Source organism: Microchirus variegatus (assembly GCF_963457635.1).
Source record: "Microchirus variegatus genome assembly, chromosome: 21".
NCBI lineage: Eukaryota > Metazoa > Chordata > Actinopteri > Pleuronectiformes > Soleidae > Microchirus > Microchirus variegatus.
Genome location: NC_139822.1, coordinates 6,843,882 through 6,860,459, shown reverse-complemented (window position 1 = coordinate 6,860,459; position 16,578 = coordinate 6,843,882). Strand labels below are relative to the sequence as shown.

The 16,578-nt window shown below is 39.5% G+C and overlaps 1 protein-coding gene across 1 annotated transcript in view; it reads right to left on the bottom strand.

Annotated features, from left to right (window-relative positions):
* Nucleotides 1–301: 301 nt before the first annotated feature.
* The window catches only part of gad3 (glutamate decarboxylase 3), a gene marked incomplete at both ends in the record, with an annotated part of 28,411 nt that continues 12,134 nt past the window's right edge, over nt 302–16,578 (bottom strand). Inside the window, 15 exons of the mRNA XM_083907808.1 lie at nt 302–475; nt 554–643; nt 741–848; nt 1,057–1,206; nt 3,184–3,262; nt 3,970–4,034; nt 5,073–5,189; nt 6,202–6,256; nt 7,583–7,662; nt 8,653–8,768; nt 9,043–9,155; nt 10,611–10,701; nt 11,898–12,033; nt 13,018–13,124; nt 13,337–13,477. Coding sequence (XP_083763934.1) covers nt 302–475; nt 554–643; nt 741–848; nt 1,057–1,206; nt 3,184–3,262; nt 3,970–4,034; nt 5,073–5,189; nt 6,202–6,256; nt 7,583–7,662; nt 8,653–8,768; nt 9,043–9,155; nt 10,611–10,701; nt 11,898–12,033; nt 13,018–13,124; nt 13,337–13,477 — 1,622 coding nt within the window. The remainder of the gene's footprint in view (nt 476–553; nt 644–740; nt 849–1,056; nt 1,207–3,183; nt 3,263–3,969; nt 4,035–5,072; nt 5,190–6,201; nt 6,257–7,582; nt 7,663–8,652; nt 8,769–9,042; nt 9,156–10,610; nt 10,702–11,897; nt 12,034–13,017; nt 13,125–13,336; nt 13,478–16,578) is intronic.

Here is a 16,578-nt window from a genome sequence, read left to right as displayed (position 1 = left end):
TCCTTGGACAAGGCACGTAACCCCCATTTTTTTTGGTTCTTTGAAAAATTTAAATGCTGCCAAAACAACATGTACATGAACAGCAGGTGTGTGATTTATAGCATTTAAGAGATAGTAAACATACTGCCTTTTATAGGCTGATTTCAAACATAAAATAACCCATAGCTAGAGAGACAATGGGTGTAAATAGGAGCCCAATCAGTTGAAGGTTGAAAATGTTTCTCAAGTGCACAGTTAGATGTAACTGCATACTCAATCACACACACAATCTACTCATTTAACATGACCATAACAAGAGAGTTCAGAGGTCGTAACCCAGTTTTGCAATCTCGTCCAGCAGGAAGTCAATGTCCTCTCGCTGTGTAGCAGGATTGGAGAAGACACACCTGAAAAAATTGACTCTGGCTCCTAAAGGCTGATAGCCAATCAGAACAGAGCCCTTCTCCATCATCCTGCCTTTGATCCTGGGAGCCACCTGCAGAGAGAGCATTTTATAGGGAACAATATATGGAAAGCATTTTACATGGAACAATACAACTAGTCTACTACTGACCTGATGGAGTCTTTCATCTCGGTCAGGTCCAGCTGGCAGGCCTCTCAGACTGGGAGGGATGTACCAGAAACATACATTACTGTGCTCCGGCTGTGTGACAAAGACACAGGACATACACATTACAAATGATGGGGTGGTGATGACAAAGCAAGGTTTAAAATAAATAAGTGTGACAAAACAGGCTTACTTTGTTTTTCAAGACCAGTTCAAAGTCTGTCCTCCTCTGCAGTTGATCATACAGATACTCAGCATTGTCTAAGCATTTGTTGACCTGAGATCCAAAACCCTCTGAGCCCTGACACACAAGACATTGAAACAGGCAAAAAAATTGACTATGTGCAATATAATTGTACAGTATACATTGACAGTGGGCAACATGAAGGAGTTATGTGCAATATTAATGGATACTGTGCAATAACAAGCTATGCACTTTGCATTGTAAAAGGTGATATGCAATTTGGGACGTGAGCTGTTGGCACGTCATGAGTCATGTCAAATATTACCTTTGCTTTCCACATGAGCCAAAACTTAAAGACATCAACATGTCGACCACATTGGATGCTCTTATCTCCAGCATCATATGTCACATCATACGGTTTATCTGGCTGGAAAAGGTACTCAGCCCCCAGCTCATTGCACTGCTGTAAGAGACCCTGCAGAGGAAGAGCAAGACATGGGAGATCACAGATAATCAAAAAGGCTCTTCAGTTAATGGCAGCCATCACTCAAATGTCAGGTTTAGATTATCAGCGACACATATTTAACTTACAAAACAGTTTTAGTTTGCAATTAAATCTGTAGAGCATACAACCATACAAAGGACGGTGTTACAGCATGTAACACTTTGACTCGACCACAAAGGATAACTTCATGAAACAACAGGGTGAATAATATAAATACATAACATCAGAACTCATGACAATGTTCCTCAGTTCCTGTCCTTAGCGCACTGTCTTCTTCTCAATGTGTTGGACTTGGTGATCAGTTGGGCAATTAATGATCCTGATTTTCCGTCTGCCTGCTCTGCGAGCTGATCGGCATCTTTCTGCGGCACGTTGCACACCTTTCTTACGACCTTTCTGTTCAATTTCAGCTCTTCAAATTCATCTCTGGCTGGTTTCATTTTGAGGCTGTGTGGCAGTCTTTCTTCTTTCGTTCTTGTTGCAGGTGAATCCTGTATTTTGACCTTGCAGAGGCTACAGTAGCCAGGAGCACCTTGGTCAGAGGTACCTGTTACAGGTACGCATCAATGTCTTTCACAAATGTGGGGAGGAAAATAAATACATTAATGCATACTTTTTGCAGTCAAACTCTATGGATAGAAACCCCCAGTCTGTCTGTCCCCTGACCTACTAAAGAAGGAGTTAAAGGAGATAGACATTCTAATTTAATAAAGATCAATGCCGACTGTAGCAGTATCAGCGTTTGGTCTTATTTTCCCCCTTCGCTCTTTTTGTTCGGTTGCTATGGTTCCTGTTTCTTATTTCCACTAATCATTGAGGTGCGACGGTACATAACCCGTAGTTTGCTCGCCGGCTCCCCCGCTGTGCTCCCATTGTCACCTGTGTCACTTCCAGGTCAGAGGTTGCGTTCCTGACAGGGAACACACGTGTTGGTGTGCTGCTCCATTCTCCCAGTGTGCGCTGCTTTGGTATGGTAAATGCTGGCGGCTGCCTGGAGCCCGTTTTCCCTTCCACCACTCGTGAGTGCGAGTGTCTGTTGATGCTAAAAAGGGGTTCCTTTAACCACTTCATTGGGCTGCTGCTGCTTTGTTTTCACTGCATTTGCTGTTCGTATCGTTCAGGGCCATCAACAATCTTGCCCCTCAGTTTCTCACAGAGCTCCTCCATATCAAGTCAATTAAAGTACATTTTATTTGTATCACGCCAAATGACATCATACATCATGTCAAGGCACTATACATAGACAGCATCATGCAGAGCAGAGAAACCCAACAATTCACACAACGAGCGGAATTGTTACTAACTAATTATTAGTAATCATAATCATAAAATTCTGCAGCACAAGTTCTGACAGGAAAGAGATACCATACCACTCTAGTGTTAGCTTCTCTACACTGGCTCCCCGTACAGTTTAGAATTCAATTTATAATCCTCCTCCTCACGTACAAAGTACTTAATGATCAGGCCCATTACCAGAAAGAACTACTTTTACCTTATCCTCTTAAGAGATCACTTACGTAGGTCCCAAAATACAGTCTTAATTGTGGTTCCCAGAGAATGTAAGAGCAGAATGGAATGCAGAGCCTTCAGTTACCAGGCTCCTCTTTGACTTCTTCAGGTGAGAAAGAGTACTGTGGTCCAGTTTGTGAAACACATTTCACAGCAATCCTTATAGAGTAAAATATAAACAAATATTAACCTCATTCTGGCATGAAATAAGGACTGGACCAATCAATGACTGTGGTCACTGACCACATTCTGGCGATAAATTCTGGCAATTTCCCTTTCAGAGCTCTGCCTGCACCCCTGCCTCACCTTTCAACTGCAGAAGCCTCCAAACCCCTTGGTTGTTTTTAATAAAAAATATTTTTTTTTGCAGTTACAGTAAAGTGATCAGGGAGGCTATTATGTGACATGTAAAGTGAAGAGTATAGAATAATGTCTTACTCTCTTCTTGACCAGTATGACCGAGCACTGCAAAGGGACTCCCATCAACTTGTGAGGATTCCATGTTACAGAACAAGCTCTGAAAAAAAAAGAAAAGTTCAGTACTGACTGATTGATCTCAGACTGTGCTGTTTAAGTTCCAATGTGTACTATTTAGGAAGGCTTATTGACCAAAATTGAATATATTGTGGTGTTTGCATGTAATATAATCCATAAGTTTAGTGTATAACATAAATTTAGGTTTTGTAGCCTTAGAATAAGCCTTTGTGCACGGGTTTTGCTCTACAAAAGCTGTCATCTCACACCAGCAGTTTCTACTATTCAGAGTGTGCATTTTATGTTATTAAAAAATAAAGGCTTACTACAGAAACAAAGAAAATCTAGAAAAGCACAGCACAGAGGTCCGCCAAGGCAGCTCAATGCCTATTAAATACACCAGTAACCAGTGATAGTGTGTGCATCACGGCCAAATTTAATCACTTGTCCCTGTCCCATTGTGGACATTCCCTGAAAATTTCATGCAAATCCGTCTGTGACTTTTCTAGTTATATTGGTCACTAACAGAGAGACAGACCCCGGTGAAAACATATACCTCATTGGTGGAGGACAACAACATTCTTTCTTGTAAGCAAAGGTCACCGTAATTCCTGATGAGCTTGAAAAAGTGAGGGTTGAGTGGAGGAGTCTTACCATTAAATGTCACAACTCTCACAAATGGGACCTTTAAACGTGCAGAGTTACGTCATCGTGTGCTCGAGTGAATATTGTGTATGTTAAAGTCATTACTGTTCGATGCCCTGAAGTTTCATGCTGTGTCTCTCTGACATGAGCAGGCCTCCACCCCACGCTGCCTGTGAAGACATGGATGAAAAGAGAAGTCAAAAGAAGAAAGCTCAATATGCTGATTCTTTAATTATATATATATATATATATATCTGTTATATGGTATGCGTGACAGAGTTCATGAATGTTTATCACTTTACATAATACAAAAAGAGTGTATGTCTATATAGATATAGAGCATTGGTTCTCAAAGTGCGGCCCGCAGGCCAACGGCGGCCCTCAGAAACATTTCTGGCAGCCCGCAATGAATTACAGTTGATAGTTTTAATCCAGGAGCTACTAAGCGTGTTAAATGTTTATTGGACATTACTGGATACAGACCAATAAGTGCAAACTGTAGAACTGCAATCTGGTCATTAAAATTATTACAAATGGGATTTCTTTCTGTTTTTTTTTTTCCTTTGGCGGCCCTCAGTCCAATGTTGGGTCCCTAAATTGGTCCTCAGGTATCAAAACTTTGAGAACCCCTGATATAGAGTATATTTATACTGCTGTATACATTTGTTGGACATATGGTAGAATGCAGTGAGCACATGTGAGAACACAGCAGTAAACCGTAGTTCACCTAATAAAGAAATCAGTGTAAGTGGAGGGTTGCTAATAAAGTATATAAAGTATACAGTAATACTAATAAAGAAAACTGTGTCATAGGAGTGGTCCTTATTATTATTTCATTTTAGCTCACTGCAATTTGAACAAAGGCATAAAACGGACAATGAACAACCTGCTCTTACGTGCAGTTATCAACATACCATTTCACACTCCACAGACACATTCACATTTAATTCCACAAAAATTCCCAACAATTACACTTTGGGATGACACTAAGTGAGAGGCAGGATACACGCTTTACTCTACACAGAAGACGCCAGGTCCAACCAGGATTCAAAATGGGATTGAAACTGGGGCCCTCTTACTGTGAGCACATCAGAACTAACTATACCCTAGACCCTCAACCTGGTGCATCTGGTGGACAGAAGCAGGCAAACATTTATGGTTGTGTGTGAGAGAAAGAGGCAACGAGACAAAGAGTTGTGGGACATTACATCAACATGCATCCAGAGTGTGTGTTTGTGGCAAATGTCTGCAATGGCACTGAGAGGATCAAAGGCACCAAATACTGTGGTTCCTGCCGTGGCGTTCACATAGAATGGAACCAAACCCTGGAAAAAGAGAGATGACAATCACCAGAAGTCTCTACTTTATTACTGTGCACATACAGGTGACAAATCAAATTTAAGTGAGACACATTTTGTGGAGAACCAATAATGGATGAATGTTGTAATATTTTGACAAGTTTTAAATGGTAGTGTGTGGAAAAAGTACATTAAAAGCATTGTCAAATGAGTTCACGCAATGTTGATCAAGCCTAGAGCATAGAGTTCCTTATAGCAATCACTGTTGTGTAGGGGTGTGACGATACAATCAGCTCACGAGATGAGACGAGTTACAATATTGGGTCCACGAGCACGAGACAGGACGAGATTTTAAGAAAATGACAATGACAACATATAATATATGCAACTTGCTTAAATAAATCAGATTTATTTAAGCAAGTTGCACATGCATTTTGAAATGTGTAACTCTTTACATGTATGATGTAAGGATGAGCTTTTAATAAACTTCTTCCTCCAAGTCTTTGGCCCCCGCCCTCATCAACCCACATAGTTCTTCAACTAAACGTTCTCCATCATTACAACAAGGAAGCAAGGAACCAAACAATTAAACACCAATACAGCAAGATTGTTCCTCCAGATGTTGCACTACAGTGTGCAACATCTACTACAATCCTTTATTTTCTACCACAGAAAACGGTCTCATATCTGCTGTGATGAAAACACCTATGTCTCTTGTTATTGTTGTGGCTCTGATTTTTAACGCGACAAGAAATATCGCCGAGGTTTAATCTCGTGGCACGAGATCTCGTCACACCCCTGCTGTTGTGTTGCTAATAAAGTTAACAGTGCCAGTGTTGTGCTGCGTTGTCAATAAAGCAAACAGTGTGAGTGGAGCAAAAAAATGTCCAGGTAACACTGACCGGATTTAAAGTTAATGGTAAATTTAAAGTTAATGCAAGGGAAAGTTCTCCCCAACAACAAAAATCAACAAAACATACACACTACAATATTAAAATACAAATTGGTTAAAGTTACTGTTTTTGCTCATTATTCCTACCTTGATTTCAGCTTTAACAATGCAAGACTCGAGTTCAGTCGGAATCATTTTCCCCCTTTGAGAACCAAAAGAGAAAATGGAAGATCCTCAGCAACAGCAACACATATTTTAACCCCAACTTATTGTCCAACTACAGCTACAAAGAAACAAAAAGTCACATAGTTTTATGAAACACTGACACCCCCATGTGACCCTCATGTGGAGGATAAAGTGGTCAAGGGTGAGAGTGCGATACTGACTGTGCTCTCAGCACTGAGAACCACACTGAAGAAGATGCACACTGTAAACATGTTCTCCCAGTAGGAAGGCAAGGAAAACTGTTTTTAGGTTTGTCTAGAATCTACAATATGGTAAGAATACATTTGACACATTAATTCTCCATTGGACAACCTTTCAGAATTGAAACTGGAATTTGTGAAGGACTCGGCCATCATGTTAACCATGGGGCCACTGGAACAGCTCATCTACTGCTGCCTTTGGTAAGTTTGTTACTTTTGTAAAATTTAAAGGTACATTATGTAATAAATCTAAAGCAACTGGCCATAAAATCCTCCTAATATTATGTCACAAAGGAGCAGGAATAATGTCCATATAACTCACCAACAAAAATAGTACAGCAAAAATATTTGCATTAAAAAAATCTTCTTCGCACCGCAAAGTTTGTTTATGATTGCACTTAATGTATGTCAATGCAAGGTCCTCTAAAATCATGGAAACCGTGTGTATGTGTGTGTGTGTATGTGCACTCTGTGTGTGTGTGTGTGTGTGTGTGTTTGTGCGCTCTGCGTGTGTGTGTCTGACTCTCCCCCCACAGTAAATACAGTTAGATGGATCTCACTCATGCACCAGAATTGTTAATTTCCTTCTCGTAAAGTATTTAGGTTTATGACGGAAAGTCTGTAGATGTGTCGCTCGTCGCGTCTTTTAAAAATAAAAAAATAAAAATTGTAGGGGTCTGTAAAGTCACTAAATATTCACATTCATGTAAACGGCACAAAACATAAACAAACATACGTTATTTCCCCGTTATTTCCTCTAGCTCGCTTCATTCTGTCTCTGTTTTTGTCTATATAATATAGCTGTTTTTGTAATTTGAACAAATCCCAACTATAACATAGAAACAAACAGAGTACAAAAACTATCACAATAATGTACAGTGCAGATAGAAGACGGAGAAGAAATAACGTGTTTGCGTCACATAACCACATTCACTGGCCCTGGAGTGAATGCAGATAAAACCCATTTCTACTGGTTTGCACTCCGGTTTAAATGGATGTTTTTTGACCAGTATGAAGACACATAAAGCTGGAACAGGTGAGCAAACATGCCTTTTGTCATGCAACACACTGACTTTTAACACGCGAGTTTCTGCCTTACCCACCGTTCATCACATTTCACCACGAACACATTGTCACTGCCCATCCCCAGCACGGCTGCACATTTCTTCACTGAATAGTGACTCTGAAAGGGGTAAAAAGAAAACCTTTCATCTCCTATTGTCTTTCTTCACACACACACAATGAATATAAAAGCTTTTCATTCAAACTCAGTGAAGTTGCTCTACTGTTTGTTTCAGGCAAGAAGATGTTCCCAGGTGCACATGCCAAGTAAAGGTGAATAGAGAGATGATCAGTACACATCACAAAGGAATCAGGGTTCTGAATTAACAATTTTTCAGTCTTTAGTGGAGGACTGTGTGGTGAAAGCACTATTTCCATGAATGTTTGTTTTATAATCCCCCAAAAATGCAGTGGATACAATGATACACATTTTACATGGGCATAGACTGACGAGACAACATGTTTCACAGACATTTCAAAATCTTCACATGCATGTCCACATCTAACGCCCAAACTACAAATGAATATGGTGACAAACGGGGGTGAGAGGGTCAGTGCTCGGATTCATAACTTCATTACTGTTCAATTGGGATATCTTTATATTATATGATATGATATTATAGACGATTACAGTGATTATTTAGACTGATTTTAAAGTTTATTATTTAAAATTATTTAATTAACAACCCACCTTTCGTCAGTAATATTAAATTAGATTGGCTACAGCAGCGGAGGACCACACAGTCACCTTATTTAGTCGAAGGTAGCTCAGTGGTAGCGTGAGTCGTCTTTCAACTCGAAGGTTGCGTGTCGGATTCCCGGCTCCGCTAGTCTACATGCCGATGTGTCCTTGGGCAAGACACTTAACCCCACATTGCTCCTGACGGCTGTGCCGGCAGCGTGTGAGTGGGTATGAAAGATGAGTGATAGAAAAGGAACTGTACATAGATGCAAGTGGTCATCAAGACTAGAAAAGAATTATATAAATATTTACCATTTGAGTACACATATTAGGCAAGCAAGTAAAGTACCCAATCGCCTATGTGTGTTTTAACTACAGGTGTTAAATGCACGGATTGGTGGCTGATGTGTGTATGTGAAGTGTGATTACATGCTCGGATGTGAAGAGAGCCAGTGGAGGAAGAGCTCCCATCCCTTTGGTCTTCACCTCAGGGTTGAAGTGATATCTGGCCACCAGAATGCTGTACAAGTTGGAGATGGTGCCTCCTTTTCGAAAACAAATCACACAGTTAATGGACAAGTAGTGGTTTGTTTGTTGTTCACAGTGTGAAGATGCCATATAATAGTTTCTTACAGAAATCCAAGAATCTCTGGAAGAAAGAAAATTATATTTTCAGCAACACTAGTTTATGATGTCTGAACAGAATCAGCATTTTTTTTTTCCACAGCTGCTGAACTGTTGATATATTTTAAGGCAAAGCTAAAGGTTAAGGTTATCAATAAATTAAACTCTTCCAGTTTATTCATTCTACCCTCTTACCTGGACAGAAGATTCCATCTGCTTCATCATCAGACCATCCCACCAAGCTATGCATCTTCCTGAGTAGAACCTCTTCCATAAGGGTGAAAACAGGAGCCACTTCATAAGTAAACCTAGCAAAGACATACACAGTTGTAGTGTATTATTAAGTCTTTAAAGCACAACTATATAGGATAGGACAGCTTTACAGTCATTGTGATGGTTAAATATCTTGTTGCGAGGAGAGTGGGGGCTGTCTCTCTCCCCTGAGCCCTCTGTTAGTAGAAAACCAAAAAAAAAAAAAAAGAATCAGGAGGTCTCCCAAAGTCTTGTGTCTTGGAAGAAACACAAATTGCTTCACTGCACTGTGCACACACCCTAGCAGAAAATTTCGAAAATGACTGTCTGACTCAGGCAGGATCAACATACGTGGATGCGTCAACTTGGGCCCAGCGGATCTGACATTCTAGCTGTTGCACTTTAAGTATCTTTGGGATAAATTCTATCCTCTGTGCATTGTTGTAAGGGCGTTGTAACGGTGCTTGCTACCATTATGTCTGTTGCTGTTTTTTTCTTCAGCGGAAGTGGTTCTTCCTTTGGTATGGACATGGTTTCACAGCTTCCCCTGAAAACAAATGCCATGTGCATTTGTGAAGGGGAAGGGAGGGTGGAGTGGTGGATAACGGAAAGATGTTTATGGTGGCGTCATAAAAATATGTACTCTGAAACAGTGTTGTTTTGGAAGCCATTTTAGTCCCGTACTAGTGAAAACGTCATCAGCCTCAGTCCAAGTTCTGTTATAATTCTCAAGTACGCGAGCAGTGAGTACGGTTCTGCTGTTCCAATTGAAGAATCATGCTCGTGTACTCCCGTACTTGGCAAGTATGTTCTTCAGTCGTACTTTTTTCAAGTATGTACTTTCCAAGTAAGCAAGTACATACTGGCATACTTGGGTTTTGAGAAACGGCCAAAGAGATCGTACTCGTGGACTCCTGTACTTGACGAGTATGTACTCCACTCGTACTCAAGTATGCAAGGGCCTTAGTCTTTTGGGCTAAAATACTTCTGAAGTCAGTCATGAATGGTCATCAAGACTAGAAAAGTGCTATAGAAATGCAAACCATTTATAGACTTCTACAAAATGGATATTTACTACACTCTTGGAAATAAAAGTTCTAAGTAGAATCATATAAGGTTCTTCAGCTAGTCCTCATAGGAGAACCCTTTTTGGCTCCATGTAGAACCTTTTTACCATTTAGGATCAACAACCCTTTTGGAGGGTTCCACCAAGAACCCTTTTAAAACCCTTTATTCATCAAAGGGGTTTTAAAGGGTTCTCTGGATCAAAATGGTTCTTACTGGAACCATTAGTGTTACCAAGAACCCTTGAAAACCCCTTTCTTCTGGAAAGAGTTTTCAGAAGCAAAGGGCTACAAGGGCTTAGGTTCCAGGTAGAACCTCAGCCCCTTGTAGAAAGACACTTTTGGAACCCTTATTTCTAAGAGTGTACTGGACAAATATGTTACATATTGTCTAAAGGTGACAACTTTTAAAAGTCAACATTTCCACAACTGGTGATGAGATCTTACATGTTAGTATTAGCCACAGAAGTCAACCATTCACCAGCAACACCAACCACATCCAGACCTGAGGACAGCTGGTTGAAGAAACGGGGATGGCCTGGAGAAACAAAGGTCAGACATTATGTCAAAAGGGCAATTAGTTAAAGTTCCCCTTTCCCACATTAACTTAAATCTAACCCTGCAATGTTTTAATGAAATACGATGCACTAATGGAAGACCCTTATAATAAACATTTGAGTACTTTATATTTTAAACATTTTACTGGGGGCCTATTTATTTCATATTGCTATCTGATCTCATGTATTTTAGGGAATTAAAGTACATAATAAAAAATGACAATAAAGGAATATTGAACGAAGCCACAGTGAGAGGGAAATTCATCACTTGTTAGGAGAACATTGTATGAGTTAGTTTGCTGAGTTAGTTAATGACCCTAAGAGTTATTGTGTTCATTCCTTGCCAGAAAGAAGCCAATCAGAGCCTGGGGTAAACCAAAAATATAAATAGCATGGAGCCATTTTTTTTGATGTGATGGCTAATTATGACTATGGCACAATTAAAAGCATGTCCAACACTGCTTAATTTATAATGAGAATCCATTTGACACAAATATTGGAAGTCTATTCCTTCTGGATCCAAAATATCAAGTATCGATCTAACTGTATTATGTATTATAGTATAATAAGTGTTTCCTTATTTGTGAACCTAGGGCTGAGCGATATATCAAAAATGTATCGTTGTCGGAATGTACGATGATAATCAACGTCATTTTGCCCATGTCGATATATTCGATGATTGTAACAAGAAGGGAAAGAGACGGTGAGGAAAAGACGAAGCGGCCGCGGTAGCAGTTTTGCCAACTGGGCGACTTTGTCATTAAATCTTGCGACTTTCCAACTCCTCCTAGCAACCTTTTTTTTGTCATAAGGGACTCGCGACATATGTAGCGACTTTTTCTGGTGTTTTTTGAGACTTTTGTGGTGTTTGGAGACTAGAGAGTAATTTAGCGTTATCGAGGTGAGCTGCTCGATATATCGTGATATTGATTTGAGGCCATATTGCCCAGCCCTATGTGAACCCTAAACCAAAAATATAACTTCAAAAGATGCTCCTTGTCTTGTCACAGGTTGCATCGGATTATCTCTGTTGGGAGATAATTCTACAAAGCTTTCAAAAAAAACAACATGCAGGTGTCATTTTTTTTCTTCTGTCAACGAGCAAAACAAAGCATAGCCACACACACATAAAAACATGTGAACACAAACACACACGCACACACACACACCTACCTACCTGTGTTGACACCATATTTGAGTGTGTCCCTACAGTCCACGAGTATCTGCTCCAGAGTCTCTGGTTGGTCTGGCAGCTCCACACTGAAGCCCTCCAGTCCCTCCTTCAGCTGGTGAGGATGGTGGAAATCCAGGACCTACAGAACAGGTAGCAGGATTTGTCGGTGGTAAGCTTGATTTTGCAGTTTTTCAACTGCTAATTAATTGCACATTGTGTACAATGTGTCCATACTCTGCTGCAAGTATCCATAAAGCGCAAAGTGTGGCAGTGGGGTGTGTTTTCAATTTTATTGTACAATGATATTGTCTATATTGTGCATAATGGCACTCTCCTCTTTATTTTCTTATATGTTTATTTTACTTTTGTTTCTGATATATGTCCAGTTTAGATTTCTTTGTTCTATTAAAGCTTTACTTGACTCTGAATGGGGCAGTGATCTGTTCAGGGTGTGACCCCACCTATCACCCAATGTCAGCTGAGATTGGCACAGCACCCCCATAGAACCTCCTGTGGAGGATGGTAGGAAGTGCTAGAAAATTGGATAGATAGATGAATGGGGCAGTGGTTTACTCTCTTTTTACAGAACAAGACAGTTCTGGCTTTCTGTGCAGTTTGCTTGTTCTCCACCCGCCTGTATGGTTTTCTTCAATGTGCTCAAGTGAATTTCCAACACTGCAGATATAAATAAAAAAAAAAAATAATAATAATAATAATAATAAAACCACTGATTCTGTGTAGCTGCAGAGATAAGTTGTCGATCTTAAACCCCTGAATATAATGAAGTCTGCTGAGAAATGTTAATATCATAGTGCTTTTTACAAGTTACAATAGCCCCAATATACTTGACTGGATTAATTAGATTAGTTATACAATATGTATTGTTTAGTGTGGCATCAATGAAGTCTAATTTAATCTTATTGTAATCTAATTAATCCAAATCAAGTATATTGGGGCTATTGTAACTTGTAAAAAGCACTATGATATTTACATTTCTCAGCAGACTTCATTATATTCAGGGGTTTCGGATCAACAACTTATCTCTGCAGCTACACAGAATCAGTGGTTTTGCTATTTATTATTATTATTATTATTATTATTATTATTTTTAAACATTGAGTACCTTGGTATTCCTCTGAGTTGACTTGCAGATGTAACCCATGAGGATGGCAACCACCTCCTGCAAAAACTCCCTAGTGATCTCGTGACCTCCTGAAGCTGGGAGCAGGTCTGCACATGCACAAACAGAAAAAAAGAGCTGATTTTTTTTTCTAATTCACCCATCCCCCCGGCCAGCACGTCAGTGTGGTGCAATAAGAGTTCTCCCCCCCACTTGGAACCCATATTGTCAGCTCAAATAAAACTCCCACATGTATGTTGAGTGGAAATTACTGACCCACATACTGTCAGAAGACGCACACATGGACAGACTGAGCTCTCACCTTTGCTGTAGATGCTGCTGAAGTCAGCAGGAATCGCTCTCCTGTCTCTGAGTGCTGCTGAGTCATCCTGCTCTTTGTCCCTCCCTGCTGATGTACCAGTGATTCTGTCTGGAAGTTCAGAACCAACAGAACAATGAGTTGCTTTTGTGATGTTGATGTATAAGAGTCAGTTTCCTCTACTAAGAAGGTTGTGTTTTCATCAGCATGGGTTTATCTGTGAATTTGTTGGAAGGAGTTTGGTTTGCGTTCTTTCCAATTCCTTAAAATTATACATTTGACTGATGGAAAAGCCAGAGCTACAATTCTTTGTATACATTTCAGTTGCTCAATGTCCATTTTTCAATCCTAAACCAAAGGGTCAGGATTTTAAAAATTAAAAACATCACCTCCTCCTGTGACTCAGATGGCAGAGCAGGTTGAATCTCTTTTTCTCTAGTTTACATGATGAATAGTCCTTGGGCAGTATGGATAAAGACACTTACAGGAATTATTAAGTTTTTAAGTTTCACACCATAATACATACATAATTGGTAATTATTGTACACTTTCTATAAATCATATAAACCTTATTTCACTCCTCAAATATCACTGTGCTTGTCTCCTCTAAGATATATCTGACTGATCTAATTTCTTATTCAAACAACCAATGATTTATAAAAGAAAATCATGAAAATGTACACAGTATATTTACTTTTGAATACCACAGTATATATATATATATATATATATATATATATATATATATATATATATATATATATATATATATACATATATTAGAATAACATATAAGATACCATTAAATTGTTTATGGTATGAGGAAATTAACAAGTTATTAATGGCATGAAATTCTTGGCTTTTATAGTTTATCTTATAAAGTGATTGATTGCATTTTACTTCACTGTATTTTTTTTCATCAAGGGCAAATCATGGTCATTCTTGGTCAGGAAATTAATCTCCTCAATATTTTACATATTATTCAAACCAGTAACTATGTTTTGCAGGTGTTCAAACTATGCCTGTCCATGCACAACATTGTAAATTAAAAATAGCCTGATAGTAGTAGTCACAACATGTTCATAAAGGGATTAAGTACATTTTTATTTTTACAATTGTTCTCAGTCGCTTTGATAATACATAGACATGCTTGTTGTAAGCTAAGTTTCCTGTAAGTTTTTATTAAAAGGTGCATTATGTAATAAATCTAAAGCAACTGGCCATAAAATCCTCCTAATATGTCACAGAGTCTCAGGAATAATGTTCATATAACAAACTGAACTCACCAACAACAACAGTACAGCCAAAATATTTGCATTAAAAAAAATATTTTGCAGACTGCAAATCATGTTTTGGCATGTGGCGCCGCCTACCACCGTCTACCAATCATTGCAGTCAGTAGAGTCTCAGCTGCCGAGCAACCACAGGTTGTCAGTTACGTCAGAAAACGTAACCTAAAAGACCTCAGTATTTTTAATTTGAATGTAGTAACCGTTTTTGGCCACGTACTTACATATGGCACATTAAACTGCTGACTGGGAAGCTGCAAATCTGAATACATATTTCAGCATCACTAGACTCCACTAATGAACTTCTTGTTTGTTCATCCACCCATCCATCATCTACCGCTTTATCCTCCACCGGAGGGTCGCAGGTGATCTCAGCTGACACTGGGCGATAGGCGGGGTACACCCTGGACAGTTCGCCAGTCCATCGCAGGGACACATATAGAGACAAACAACCATTCACTCACACTCTCACAGCTACGGTCAACTTAGAGAGACCAATTCACCTAATCCCCATAGTGCATGTTTTTGGACTGTGGGAGGAAGCCGGAGAACAACCACGCACACACACGGGGAGAACATGCAAACTCCATGCAGAAAGGCCCTTGTTCGAAGTTGTTCCAAACGGGGCTCGAACCCAGGAACCTGTGTCTTCTTGTAGTGTAGTGCTAACCACTACACCGAACGTGGGCCCTCATCTTGTTTGTTTTACATGCTTTTATTGTGATGTGTAAGCATTCTCTGGACTAGAATTAGTCCAGAGAATGGAACGTTTATCTGAAAGTTGAAGCTGCAGTCTGAAATAATGTCTGCCACGGGCTACGTTCTTCACTCCGCTGCAGTTGGAAATATTAATGTGCTCATACGGTGAGTTTGAGCATGTTTTTAGAAGGAAGTGTAACACCACTGCAGCAGCAAAAGAGAGGGAGAACATAGTTGCTCGGGTCAGTGCGTAAGTTTAAATGTCGTCCTTTATCTAATCACAATAATATTACAGGGGGAAACTGCTTGAGTCGTAGACTATTAATTTATTCCATTTAGGTGTAATCCCACGGGGGAGAAGCGCACTTGGCAGCAGTTTAAGATGAAACATAAAAACATTGTTTAAATTTATGGGGATAATCTCATGGGATTACCTCATTTTGATCATGTTTTACATTGTGAACATAATGCTGTTTTCACACACATAAATGACTTCTCATTCTTTATATCACGTTCAAGTGTTCTGCATCTCCGACTTTGTATGGAAAACTCCCATTTGCAAAACGCACTATCTGCTGGGATGTGAGAGCATGACTTCGGTTGCTAATGTTGGAAATGTAAGGACGGATTAGATTGTGTATGTAAATGATGGACTGTGACGTGAAACACTCAAAAAGATAAGTGTCTGGAAATGTAAGGACATCTATGCGCAGTCAAACATTGTATAGTCAGTAATCTATCAGCAAGATTTTTCTTTTGGAAAAATAGACATTGATCGTCAACAGCAAAATTAAACAGCTAGATTGTAGTCACAGTGGACACAGAAACAAACAAAACAAAAAACCTTTACTCAACACCTTTGCAGCAATGTCACAATATGCAAGCACACCTGGACTGGGGGATTTTCTGCTATTGTTCTCTGCAGATCCTTCTTAACTCTGCTTGTGGACAGTTATTTTCAGGCGTTTACATTCACAATTTATTTCCTGCCTACATTCTGTTCTTATTCTGTTACATTCTGATTTTGACATTTTCACCACGTAAACCGCTGCCATCGCAAATGCACAAATTTGCTATGATTGTTGAGTTATACGTGTGAACTGACAGGGGAAAAGGATGCACAACATAGGAAAATGTAAAACTAACAACAACAAAACAAGCGTCATTATACTGCATGTGCTGGTGTGTTGATTAAGTCCACATCAAAGAAAAGACAGTGTAAACTGCTGAAGCAAATGTCTGATAAAATGATAGAAT